General features: G+C 49.4%; 1 protein-coding gene across 3 annotated transcripts in view; it reads left to right on the top strand.

The window, feature by feature from the left end:
• TTBK1 (tau tubulin kinase 1) overlaps nucleotides 1-12,927 on the top strand; it is a 121,039-nt gene that overhangs the window by 56,312 nt on the left and 51,800 nt on the right. For all 3 annotated transcript variants that reach the window (XM_074949767.1, XM_074949768.1, XM_074949769.1), the window contains 3 exons: nucleotides 5,077-5,142; nucleotides 8,388-8,480; nucleotides 9,473-9,598. In XM_074949767.1, the coding sequence (XP_074805868.1) occupies nucleotides 5,077-5,142; nucleotides 8,388-8,480; nucleotides 9,473-9,598 (285 nt within the window). The remainder of the gene's footprint in view (nucleotides 1-5,076; nucleotides 5,143-8,387; nucleotides 8,481-9,472; nucleotides 9,599-12,927) is intronic.

Here is a 12,927-nt window from a genome sequence, read left to right as displayed (position 1 = left end):
GCGAATCTAATACCGTCCCCCAAAATAAAGCTCCTTATAAACAAAGCATACTTCACGTGCTGTACATTTCCTCTGGGTGCTTTGTATTTTTATTGTTAAGGCTGCGAGTTTATCACGGAGGTCACGGATTCTGTGACTTTCCAGAACCTCTGTGCCTTCTGCAACGGCCGGTGTGGCTGGTTCCAGGGCTGCCCGAGCAGCTCAGGCACCCTCTGGGCCAGCCACATCAGCCACTGCTGGGGCAGTCTTGGGCCATCGTGCCTCCCCTCCCCCAGCAGCAGTAGGAGTTTGGGTGGGGGAGCTCTGGGCTGGGGGTTGGGGCGCAGGAGGGGGTGAGGGCTCTGGTCTGTGCTTACCTAGGGGGGGCTCCCCTGAAGTGGCGACATGTCCCTCCCTCAGCTCCTAGGCAGAAGCTGTGTGCTGCCTCTGTCCACAGGCACTGCCCCTACAGCTCCCATTGGCCACGGTTCCCGGCCAATGGGAGCTGGGGAGCCGGCGCTCGGGGCCATCTGGCCACGCCTCCACCTAGAATCTGAGGGAGGGACACATTGATGCTTCTGGGGAGCCATGCGGAGCCAGGTTAGGGTAGGGAGCCTGCCAGCCCCGCCAAACTCCCCCAGCACCTGTTGGGGTCCCGGGCCGCCCGCCGCCACGTGCACCCCCTCAGCACAAATGGGTGTCCCGGGCTGCTCCCCCTAGAGCAGGGATTCTCAAACTGGGGGCTGGGACCCCTGAGGGAGTCGTGAGGTTATTACATGGGGGGTCACGAGCTGTCAGCCTCCACCCCAAAGCCCGCTTGCCTCCAGCATTTATAATGGTCTTAAATATATTAAACAGTGTGTTTAATTTATTAGGGGGGGTCACACTCAGAGACTTGCTGTGTGAAAGGGGTTGCCAGGAAAAAAGTTTGAGACCCACTGCCCTAGAGCACCTGAGGCACCCCTGGGCTGCCCCTCCCCCAAGATTTAGTCAGGCTTGTATAATACAAGTCATGAACAGGTTATGGGCCATGAATTTTTGTTTACTGCCCATGACCTGTCCATGACTTTTACTAAAAATACCCGTGACTAAAATCTAGTCTTATTTATTGTCTGTACTCTGGCAGTTGTCCCCAATGTGCTAGGCATGTCTACACAAGGAGAAAGACACATCCTTTGACCTGAACAACAGAATGTATAGAAATCCTAAAGTTTACCAAATGAATCAAATATTTATAATTTAAATCAGATTTTTATTTACCATTTGCTAGTTCTTTACTGTCTTCTCATTTGATAGTTTTAAATGGCTGAAGTGGATATTTTGTGCTTTTGTCTTCAATTAGAATTTCCTAATTGTTTGTAGCATTTCAGATTTTACATGGAATTTTTTTCTACTAAGAAATTTCACACTTAGAAAAATGCACACTTAAAAAAAGTGATGCCCTAGGGCTTTTTTAACGTCTTTTGTATCTGAAACACAAAATTGATAAGCAAATGGCCTGTGGTATTTTTGCAAGCACCACCTTCTGATCCCTCGAATATCCACAAGTCAAAAAAAACGAAAGGCTTTGACTAGACCATATTCTTCCTTCAGGGTTTGCAACTGATGGCCATTTCCTGAATAAAGTGTTTCAAGAGGAGAAAACCATGTGTTTTCATAACCTGTCTGGAGAGCACATGTATCCTGAGTACAGATGGGAGGTGTGACATTCATAGCAAACCTATTGTATATGGGACAGCAACTACTGAGGGAGGGACTTTTTGTGTGTGACAAGCTAGACATCTCCAGTTACTCCTGTTCTTCCAAACATCTGACCACAATTGCTAGTGATACAATCAAAATATGTGAGAGAACACTAAGCGCCAGGCCACTGATTTTGTGATAGACAATGCAGCCAATGAGGCTAAGAGGAGAAGGGGAGCCTTGCAAGAAAAAGATGACCTTGGTGAGTAAAGTCTGGCTGTTCTGCACATACTGTACAATTCCTGCTAGAAGCCTTGGAAGGAAAGACTGGCAAGGACCATGGTATTGAAGGCCAGTCTGATCCTGCGATGTGGTGCGTGAGTCTGGATCCCTGTACCAGTGTGGAGCTCCATTGACTTCTGTAGGGCTCAGGGGGTTAGCCATGTGGATTCAGTTGCAGGAGCAGGGGCTGTGTGAAGAGTTCTTGCCCAATAACCGCTTTGCAAAGACAAGCATAGAGATCGCCATGTATTTGTGATGCCTTGAGAAGAAAAGTGGAATCTGCATTTGCAGATTGCCTAGAAGCTTGTTTCAGAATGGCCCAAATTAATGAAAATCTGTGAAGAGCAGAGACATGATATAGACTCTGTTTCCCAGAAAGTAACAAATATTGGCCTGAAGAGGTTTGCTGAGAAATTGCTCCAGATATTGAAGGCAGCATTGTTGGGACTTGATTCTGAACAGATTCAACAAATTCAGCCATAGCTGATGAAGTGTGAAAGAAGACAGAAAAATATCTTGTGCTGAACTGCAATGAGAGAACTGCAGAACGCATATTCGGAAAGCATTATGACTTGTAAAGCATGAAAGCACAGGTTTAACACCATATCACTTTCCAGCTTATGAAATATTCCCGTGTGTGCCAGCTTCCACTCACAATTTAGGAATCAACACTTGCTCTTGAATACGTAGAAGAGGCTTATGCTGGTAGTTGAGTTCCAGCTACAGTAATTCAACCGCAGGCCAAATCTACGTTTCAGAAAGTCATGTTCTCCAATGAAGTACTGAAAAATGTAACAGCCGCTCACTGGGGGAGGTCTCAAGTAAATACTCTGGGAGGAACAAGGCTGGATCATGAAAGCAGCATCACAGCTGTTAATTGCTACAGCTTCTTTTGTTGGTGCTGAATGAGTATTTTCATCACTTGGGCTGGTGTGCTCCAGGATTACAAACCTCAGGGAACAGGTGATGCATCCATGTTGGTTTTCCTTCTCAAGGATTTTAATTCTGAAAGCCTTGAAATCACCCTCAGTGAATTGGAATAATGGGACTTGGGCATAATAGACTTGTGACTTTTGATCATGGATTTTAGTTATGGTTTCAAATGCCGCATTATACATTCAGTCTGGATAAATCAATAACACAGGGTTTGCGAGAATAGATGTATAAAAAAATTCACCATTTTGAACTTTGATAATGTACTGAAAAGCTAGGCAGATACTCAGTGTTAACATTGAAGTAAATTTGTGGTGAGAAAAATCCAAATAGGCATTAAGAGAACATTTTAATATAAAAATACAATCTTAGGTCCTGATCCTGCAAGTACTTATACATATGCATAACTTTAAACATAGGAGCAAAGAGTCCTGTGGCACCTTATAGACTAACAGACGTATTGGAGCATAAGCTTTTGTGGGTGAATACCCAGTTCGTCGGATGCATGTAGTGGAAATTTCCAGAGGCAGATATAAATATGCAAGCTTTCATGTATGAACTCCACTGAACTGCCCGTCAGCCAGTCCATCCCTGAGCCTTGAGGACTCTCACATTCTTCCCCTGCTTCAGGCCCCGCTCTCACAGCTCTGCAATTCTAGCCCCTCTCCAGGCTGGCCAGGAGGACTGAATAGAATCTTCTTCAGACCAGTCAGCACTGAAGGGAAGTTTGTATCGAGGTATGCAACTGAGTCCTCAGGGCCAACTGCTGCCTCCCAAGTGATGAGAGAATTGAACTGGCATCTCCTTGCACTGCACTGCCAAGTGCTCCGACCTCTAAGCATCTGGGCCTGTCTGGAGTTTTTAGGGAGGGATTTTCAAAAGTGCTTGCCCTGGGCTGAACTCTGAGCCCATTTGGGCCATTGCCAACATCCCCCGGTCTAACTCTGCCTCTTGAAAATCCCGCCTGTACCCATTATCTTTTTTACATCTGTGAAGCTCCCCATAATCACTTGCCATGTTTCATTATTCTACATAGAATTAGTTCAGAATGATCACGTCTTCCACAGGTGAAATTGTGCAGACATGAGAGATCTCTGGAAGCAGCACTCTCAGCCCCGTCAGCAGTGAGAATAACCTCCTGTGATGGATGCAAGGAGCAGTACTGACTTGGTCTCAAGACAGCTGTATCCATCTTCTGGGGTGGGGAAGGGCACTTGAGGGGTGAGAGTAAAGAAAGGGAGAACAAAGGCTCCAAGGGGGACTCGGAGGAGCCTGGGAAAATAGGTGAACATTAGAAGGTTTTCCACTTGTTAACTCTTAGCGTGTAGCTTCCATGTTGGTACCTGTTCAGAGGTAGGGGAGAGGTTTTGACAGCACCTGCCTTGGGTGTGGGGAATAGGTAGGGAACTGGGAAGTTCTCAGACACCATGGAGATGGGAACTATACAAGTCCCTGGAGGGGTGAAATGAGCAGTTTGAGCACTGGAAGCAGGGCAGGACTGAGATATTAGAGATGAGTGTGACCTCGTGGGTCCAGTGCAGTCCATTGTGTGGGGGCCAGAGCAGGATGCTCTAGTGCGTGACCCCATCACGTGTTCCAGTGGGGCCTGCTTGTCTTCAGGAGATGGAGGAATCGGGCAGCTGGCAGGTAGCATTGGGTGGGGTCTAAGAGGGGTTTGCAGGAGGGTTGTGCATGGGAGGGGGGATTGGAGAGGATCCTGCAGGGAGGTAACAGGCAGGATCAGCACCTGCATCTATCCAGCGGCAGTATCAGAATAGCAAACCACTGGGCTGGCCCTCAGGTACTGCCTTGGATTTAGCTTACCCACACTGCCCCATTATCAGTTTGTACTCAAAGGAAGGATTGCTTCTGGGCTCCTGCACTCACTTTCTGCTCAAACTAGAATTTAGTTATGAAGGTACAAACCTGGGTGATGCTGACAGTTTTGCTGCCCGGAGCGACTTTACTGATCACTGTCCCCTTAGCGCAGAAGGAGTTTTTCAGGGAAATGTAGGACTAAGGCACATGTTGTCTGTTTATATGGCCACTTGATCACAGGGAAGGGCATTAAGAAGAGATCTGCAGCTTTCAGGTTTGTATGGCCCCAGGGTAGAGCTGGGAAGTCTTTAGGAATTTGCTGCACTCTGGCTTCTCCAACACCCTGCTTTGTTTCTGAGATTATTTATTGTCTCCCATCAGCCTCGCAATGTTGCTGGGTTTCGGGGAACAGTCCGCTATGCTTCCGTGAATGCACACAAAAACCGAGTGAGTATCTCCATTTCTTAGGGGTTAAAAGAGAAGGGTTTTTTCCACCCCTGCAGCCACGAAGGGTATGTCTACACTACAATAAAAGATCAGTGGCATGGTCATGGCTGGCCCGAGGCAGCTGACTCTGGCTGTGGGGCTCAAAATTGCAGTGCAGACATTTGGCTCAGGCTGGAGTGCAGACTTTGAAACCCCACGAGGGGGGTGTATGGCAGAGCCCGGACTCCAGCTCGAGCCCAACTGTCTACACAGCAATTTTTAGCCCTGCATCACGAATCTGAGACAACTGACCTGGGCTCTGAGACTCGATGCTGTGGGCTTTTTATTGCCATGTAGACATAGAGTAGCTCTGTAGCTGTGGGAGGGGTTGGCTGATGTGAGTTGCTTGTTGCCTACAGCAAGCTGATGTGTCAAATAACTCCAGTGGAGGTGGAAGGCTATTGATTGTATGTGTAAAAATATGAGCTAGTCATTGGCTTTTCTCTAATCGCCTGTCTAATATTTGGCAGTTACCATATTTGTTGCTGCTATTAAGAAAAAATAAAATACAAAATACAAGAGAAACGGAAAGCCATGTTCCTGTGTGGCTCCTTGCCGTGGGCCCACCGCCCCAGGGCCCTAGCAGCATGCTGGCCGTGGGAAGGCTGTGTCTCATGGCAGCCTAGCCCTGGTGACATGGGTAACTCAGAACAAATCTTAGATTTTTTTTCCTCTGAAGAGGGATGTTACTTCTGCAAAATATTTGGCCTGTTTTGCCCCAGTCTCCCCAGATGTCTGGCCTTCCCCCTCTCATCCAATATTTGTAAATATGTAAGCAGTGTTTCCTGTCTGTATGGTAAAGTTCTTCTGATGCTTAGGTTATGGAACTAAAGTTCCTGCCAGAAGAAAAGGTTTTATGAGCTCTGGCCCTTCACTCCCCTCTGCCCAATCTCATCCTTCCCTCCAGCCTTTTTGCATCCCAAGTGATGTGGCTTTTACGAGGTGATTTGGAAATGCATATGTGTAATTACTGTAAGTGGTAAAACATTGATAGTCACTTTTAATCTTCACTGGGCTTCCCAGACAGCTAATTAGCCCCAACTGGTCGCCCTAAAAATAGGCAGATCAGTGTTACCCTCTCTTACAAATGAGAATGCTGACACTCGAGAGGCTAAGTGGCTAGCTCAAGGTCACATAAAGAGTCAGTGTCAGAAATGGGATTAGTAATCAGACTTCTAGGCCGGGAGGTGCATCGTGTTTTGCAGATCCCCAGCAAATGACCTGCAGATGGCTGATGGTCGAGAGGCCCCAGTTTGGGAACTCCTGCACTAGAGCACGCTTCCCTCCAGACCTTTATTTCTAGATCCACTGCTAGTTTATATTGTGCGTGATGAGTAAGGCTAAGATTCAGTCATGGGTATTTTTAGTAAAAGTCATGGACAGGTCACGGGCAATAAACAAAAATTCACAGCCCGTGACCTGTTCATGACTTTTACTATAAATACCCCTGAGTAAATCTTAGATGCTCTGGGGGCCCTCCGGGAGCCAATCGGTGGTCCCTGCTCTGGCGGTGGGGGCTGACTACCCCCGGCCACCAGCTGCTCCAAGGTCCCCTGGGCCACTGCTCCGATGGCCTCCAGAATGGCCCCCGGGACTGCTGCTCCGGAGCTGCCCCTGGAATCGCTGCTGCTTTGGCGGCCTCCAGGGCCAGCCACATTGGCCACTGTTTGGGCGGTCCCGGGGCCAGCTGCCTGGTGCCACCCAACCAACTGCCGGTGCAGCTGGCTCTGGGGCCGCCCCAGTGGCTGGCTCTGGGGCCACCCCAGCAACAGCCGGTGCCAGCTGCTGGGGCAGCCCTGGGGTCAGCCGCACCAGCCGCTGTAGCTGCGGAAGTCATGGAATCCGTTACAGACTCGCAGCCGTAATGATGAGAAGTGCTTCTAATGGTGGCCATTTTCAGCCCCCGGTGCTGAAAGCAGTGGGTAGGGATTTCTTTAGACAGTGAAGTCCCCTTAGTGGTTAACATTTGAGTTCCCATCAAACACGGTATATTGATCCCCCTGGATTATAGTTATCCTCTAGGGAATTCTTCTCTCAATGCTTATTACAGCTGGCGCTGGCTGTGCTGGCTGTAGCTAAGTTTGCCTGACACATTCTATTACAAGATCCTGGTTCCAGTTATTTGTGCCTTTGCCAGACTAACTGTTTGGGCTGAAATTTTCCATGGCTGCCTCAGTTTGAGCTTTGGAGCACGGACCTGAAATTTGGCAGAGCGGGCCTCCTGGGTGTCAGAAATGTGCCCTTTGCCATCCCTGTGCAGATCTGTCTAAATTTGGGCTCATTCAGGATGACTTGATCCCAGGATGGCTGGTGCTCTGGGGGTGGATTAGGGCTGTGTCTGTCAGACCACTGTCCCATGTGTTGCGGAAGTTTGAAAGTGTGTGGTAAGTGGAGCAGTTGAATGCCACACTGGACTCTCTCCCTGTTTTCTGGGTACACGCCTAGGGTCAGATTTACACGAGCACTGAGCACTCTCAGCTGAAGTCATTGGGAGCAGTGCTTGAATATATAAAGTACTGTGCAATGCAAAATGCTCAGACCAATCAGCCCTAGGCATCTCATACTGGGCACCCAAAATTAATGGGCACATTTGACAATTTTGGCTTTAAACCCCATGCCTCAGTTCCCCCTCTGTAAAATGAGCATAACCCTGCCTCACCTTCAGGGAGATGTGAGGATAAATGCATTAACCATTTGGGAAGCGCTTAGTTACTGTAGTAATGAGTGTTGCAGACAAGCCCCTGAGGGAATTAATTCTGCATTCAGAGCAAGGTTTGAATAGTGTGGGGTGAACAAGGGTGGGATCCACACCCTGAAGAATGGGGGAAAAAGAAGTATTGAGCAGCTCCCCATGCAGTGAGCATCATCCATTCTGTGCACTGCCTGAGGCAGGGTCATGTGGAAAAAATAGTCTATGATTGCGTAATTACATGCATACGCACAAGGGGTACACAAGTTAAGCTTGCATGGACAACCTTATTCCCTGATGTCTGGGCGCTTGACTGTACAACCTGAATAATAGTTACCCTAGTTTCTGGAAGTGTCCTGAGAATGGAAGTGACACGTTCCCAGGGTGGTGTTCACTCCGCTTGACACGCCGTGGTGTCTCCGCACATGCGCCATCTCCCACACAGCAGAAAAGACGCTGTTTGGCTGTTAGGGCTTGGAGCCTCGTATCTGCTTTACTTTGTCTTCCTTTTCTCCAGGAGATGGGTCGACATGATGACCTGTGGTCCCTCTTTTACATGTTAGTGGAGTTTGCAGTGGGTCAGCTGCCATGGCGCAAGATCAAAGATAAGGTAGGAAACATGGTGACTAAGGTGTAGTGGGTGACGGGGGTAAACTCTGTCCAGCAGCTGTTCCACTCCCCTTTCCTGCACCTCAGCACAGATCAGAGGCTGTTTCCCAGGGCTTTTCAGAAAGCAGTAGGCAGAGTCAAGCCCCTGGGCTGTTGCACTGAAACCTTGGGTCTAGGTGTCAGGAAGAACTTTCTGCCTGTCTCAAAGAGAGCGCACCCCCCACAGCTGCTGAGTAAACGAACATTTACATTGAATGCACGCTCCACCTCACTGCAGCAATGTTTGGAATACTCTTAAATCCTGTTCAAACCTAGGCTGCTAACTAGTAAATCTACCAGTGTATTCCCACAGCGCCTCCTGCCGCTTCCCTAGCTACGTGCGTGGGATGAAAGCTGCCTTGTAACATCAGCATCGCCAGTTCGGCTGTACTTTAGCGCACACAAAAATACTTCCTTCCCCCCCCTCTGATCTCCTTTCGGAGATGATTTTCTCAGTCTGTAACGTCGCCTAAAATGCAGTGTGTGTCACCTGGATTGCTTCCGCGCTGGAAATGAATGGTGCCATCTCAGCTTGTCTGCCTTCACAGACCACCTCAGCCCTGTCTGCTGGCCCATCGTGTCTGTCCTGTGTTGATGAACTGACTGGTTCCTTCCTGCCAGCCAGCTTCCCAGGAAGTGTTAAATGGGAGCGTTGGCCAGCAAGTCAGATTGAGTCCACGGGAGTAAAACAGACCATCCAGGTGTTCCTGAAAGATCCCCCTGGGGGAGGGAAGAGCCAGAGAGCAGCCGCCCCTACTTCCAGGAGTCTCCACTGAAGGGGCAGCTCCCAAGAGGTGTCCAAGCTTCCCTGCATCAGCAGATCAGCCTCACTTTGCTAGGGAGTGTGTGTAAGCCAGACCCTGAGGGCCCCCTGCAGATGGGCTACTGCTGAGGGGTTAGGAGGGTGCAGCCAGGAGAGCGATGGTGGGATCTGGTGTATTTCCCTTTCTACAGGAGCAAGTTGGCATGATCAAAGAGAAGTATGAACATCGAATGCTGCTAAAACACATGCCATCTGAATTCCACCTCTTCCTGGATCACATTGCGAACCTGGACTACTTCACCAAGCCCGATTATCAGGTAAGAGACTGGCCTTGTGGAGGGCCTGATGCATGTCATTGGAGAGGGATGCTTTGATTTCATAGGTGGAGAGGCCATTCCTGTGAAGCCAGAGAGAGGCCGAGCCATAGGGTGGTTTGTCAGTTTCAAGTTCTTTCCTCTCTCCCCCTCACCCCACCCCATCAAACAAAAAGCCCCGACCTCTGATGCAGACAGACCCATCGCTATGAACCTTGGTGGCGTGAGAGTTGTTTGAACTTTCTCAGCAGTCTTTTAAAGGCAATTAAAACATCCCTTCTACATGGCATAGTTAGAGTTGGGCCCGTAGGGTGCATAATCACCCTGGAAATCACCCTCTTGGAAAATCCAGGTTATGTTCCTCAAGCAGCTGTGTCTGAGCTAAGCATGTTCACATGTCTGCTGCCAGTAGCTGGCTACCCTGCATATGCGTGTCTTCCTTCTGAGTCCCATGGGCCCGGCCTGCAGAATGAGCCCCACTGCACAATCCTGCCGGGCAGTTATGCACACATCTGGTCTGCAGGAGAGCTGAACTCCAGGTTCTAGGGATGCAGCAGCAAACAAGCTGCATGGTTTAATTTAAAACATGCACCCTTTCTTTTTGTAGCTTTTAAGACCTTTTAGGCAGCCGGTGGGGACAGGGACGGCTTTGGGAAGCAATGTCTGATGCTCTCTCTGTAACATTTATTTCCTGTTCTTGGCACCATTCTTAGAAAGTAAGGGAAAACTAATCTGTCGTTTAGGCCTTGGCTACATTGGAAAGTTGTACCAGTTTAACTTAAATCATTTTTGAAGCTTATTTAATTAAACCAAAGCAAACCCCTCGGTTTAGCTTAATCCTGTTCCCAACCAGCTTAACCTAAACCAGAAAAGGCCACTCGTTATGGAAATGAGCGCAGCCACACAGGGGATTGCACCAATTTAACTAAATTGGTTTAAATTCAGGTTAAATTGGTGCAACTTGCCCATATGGACAGGGCCTTGTTGAAGTTTCCCAGATAGTGGCAGAGTGCAGGAGGCACCCTCTGTTAAGAGACTTGTCCGTCAGAAGTAATTTAGCAATGAGAAGTCCTGGTAACCTGAAATGGTTTGCAGATTTCCACAGAGCTTGTGATTATAGCTGCTTGAAAACCAAGAGTGGTTTCGTGGCACAGCTAGTCCTAAACCTCCAATTATATGAGTTCAGCGCAGCTATGCTTCTATCAGAAAAAAGAGAGGAAAGAAAGTGAGGAGAAGCCGTAGCCTGCTAGCATGGTGGAACAGGAGCCACTGAAAAGTCACATGCTGCATCAACAACACATACTGATGACAGCATTATGGCACAGCTCAGGAGTCCAGCTGTGAGAGAGGTGGTTAGAGTCTCCGTAGCAAAGCTACACAGAACTGGTGGAGATGCCTCAGGAAGCTGTGAAGGTTTCCTAAGTGACCGATGCAAGGGCATGGACTGGTGGACTGTAGAGATCCTTTCTAACGCCACTCTCCGTGACCTGGCACTTGTCCAGCTCCTCAGTCTGGCCGGTTTTAATGCTTCCTACGTACAGCCCCTTCCACGTTCTGTCTTCATCAGAACTTTGTTCTGTCGATATTTACAAAGCACCTACCACTGACGTGCCGAGTGAGCTACCAGACTCGCGTGTGTGCTGCCTGCTTGCACGCTGCTTTCAGTCACGAAGAGTGCTCCGTTCTGTGGCAGAAGCTGCAGAGGAATATTGCTAACGTGGCACTTCACCCCCATGTCCTCTTGGACCTACTGGCTTGTGTCAAGAAGGTCCCAGTAGGAGCTCCTCTCCGGTTAAGGTGAATTCGCATGCAATAAGCCTTGGTAGCATGGAGTGAAGGCAGCAGGTATTTAGCTCTGCCCTCCCCTCCAGAGATGGGGATGCTAAATCCCTGAACTCCAATGGTGCAAAACCTCACCAACTTGACCCTGCCCCTCTGGTCCCTACCCTCAGGTGTCCCCTGGGGGACTGGCAGGACCTTACCCCTCCCTCAGCCTCGCTGCCCTGGGTGTTCTGTGAGAAGCAGCAACAAGCCCTGCATAGAGCACAGGTGGGCTGTGTGGACGGGGTGCAGAGCTGGAGCTGTGCTGGGCACAGAGAGGGTGGCAGGTCTGTTTAGGGATACTGTGATGTCCCCAGTTGCTATTTCCATCCCCACAGGGGCAGAGTTAAGGGGGTAATGGTTGGTGCTGGCAGACCCAGGGATTGAACCGAGTCCTCATCCAGAGTGTTAATTGCAGTCCATCCTGGTGCTCTGGCAGCGGGTGGGCTCCCCACACTGACCACAGACTGCTGAGTGCCCCCAGCCCCTGTAGTGTAATTGACTCACCCAGCACCAGGTGAGCAGGCTGTGGCAGAGCCCAGACCAAACCCCAGGTGTCCAGGCCTCCATCCATTGCCTTACAGAGACCATCCTTCCCCCTCCTGCAGCTACTGTCTCACTCCCTGCACTGAGCTGCCATCATGGGTGACTTCTTGCTAGGGCAATTCAGCATTGTGTCTCACCTGCTGTGGGCAGCAGAATCAGCGACGTGCATTCAGCCCCCTTACTTCCATAGGCAGGGCAGCTGAGTGACTGCGCCTTGGGCTGCTGTATGGGAGACCTGGGGTCTCGGCCCAGCTCTGCCAGCAAGCGCGTTTTCTTTTCGATGAGCTGAGAATGAGGGATTTTCCCCCTTGGAGGGTAGGGCTGAAGGTCTTGGTTAATATTAAGCGTACAGCAGTACTAACACCAGTCAGCGGAAGAGAAGACTTGCACTCATATCTGTCTAGCTCCTAGGCCAGGTCACTTTCCCCTAGGTGACTGGATAGGTTGTATGGCAGGGCTCTCTCTCAAGGGTCTGTACTCCGTGCTGGTGTTCCATGCATTGCTCCTCCGCAGCCCGCCATACCACTCCAGAGAATCACCTACAAAGTCCAGGAACTTTGGAATGATCAAGTTCTGGAGCTGGTTCTTGCTGCTAGGCACTAGATCTCAGCTGGGGCATCCCCACGATATTAGTTTTATATGGCTCTTACCCATTATTTTCCCCTATCTCCGCTCAAAAAAGCATTATAAAAAGTTACAATTTGTAAAAAGGTCATGTTTGTCAGAGCTGTGTCTGATGAGATACTGTACCAAATGACCCCATATGTGCCCCATAAACTCCACCTGGGGCCCTAACTGGGCATTCCCATTTCCAGGCTGATCTGAGAGGGGACGTGGCTTTTAGAACAGGCTGAAAGTTCAGCTTTCACGAGATAGGCTGATAGAACCTTAGCTACGGTGCAGCTACGCGAAGCCCCGTGATACGGGAGAAAGAGGTATCCACTGGAGCTGGTCAGAAGATTTTC

Source organism: Natator depressus, chromosome 3 (genome assembly GCF_965152275.1).
Source record: "Natator depressus isolate rNatDep1 chromosome 3, rNatDep2.hap1, whole genome shotgun sequence".
Classification (NCBI taxonomy): domain Eukaryota; kingdom Metazoa; phylum Chordata; order Testudines; family Cheloniidae; genus Natator; species Natator depressus.
The sequence above is the reverse complement of the archived record's forward strand: the minus strand, read 5'-3'. Positions and strand labels throughout refer to the sequence as shown.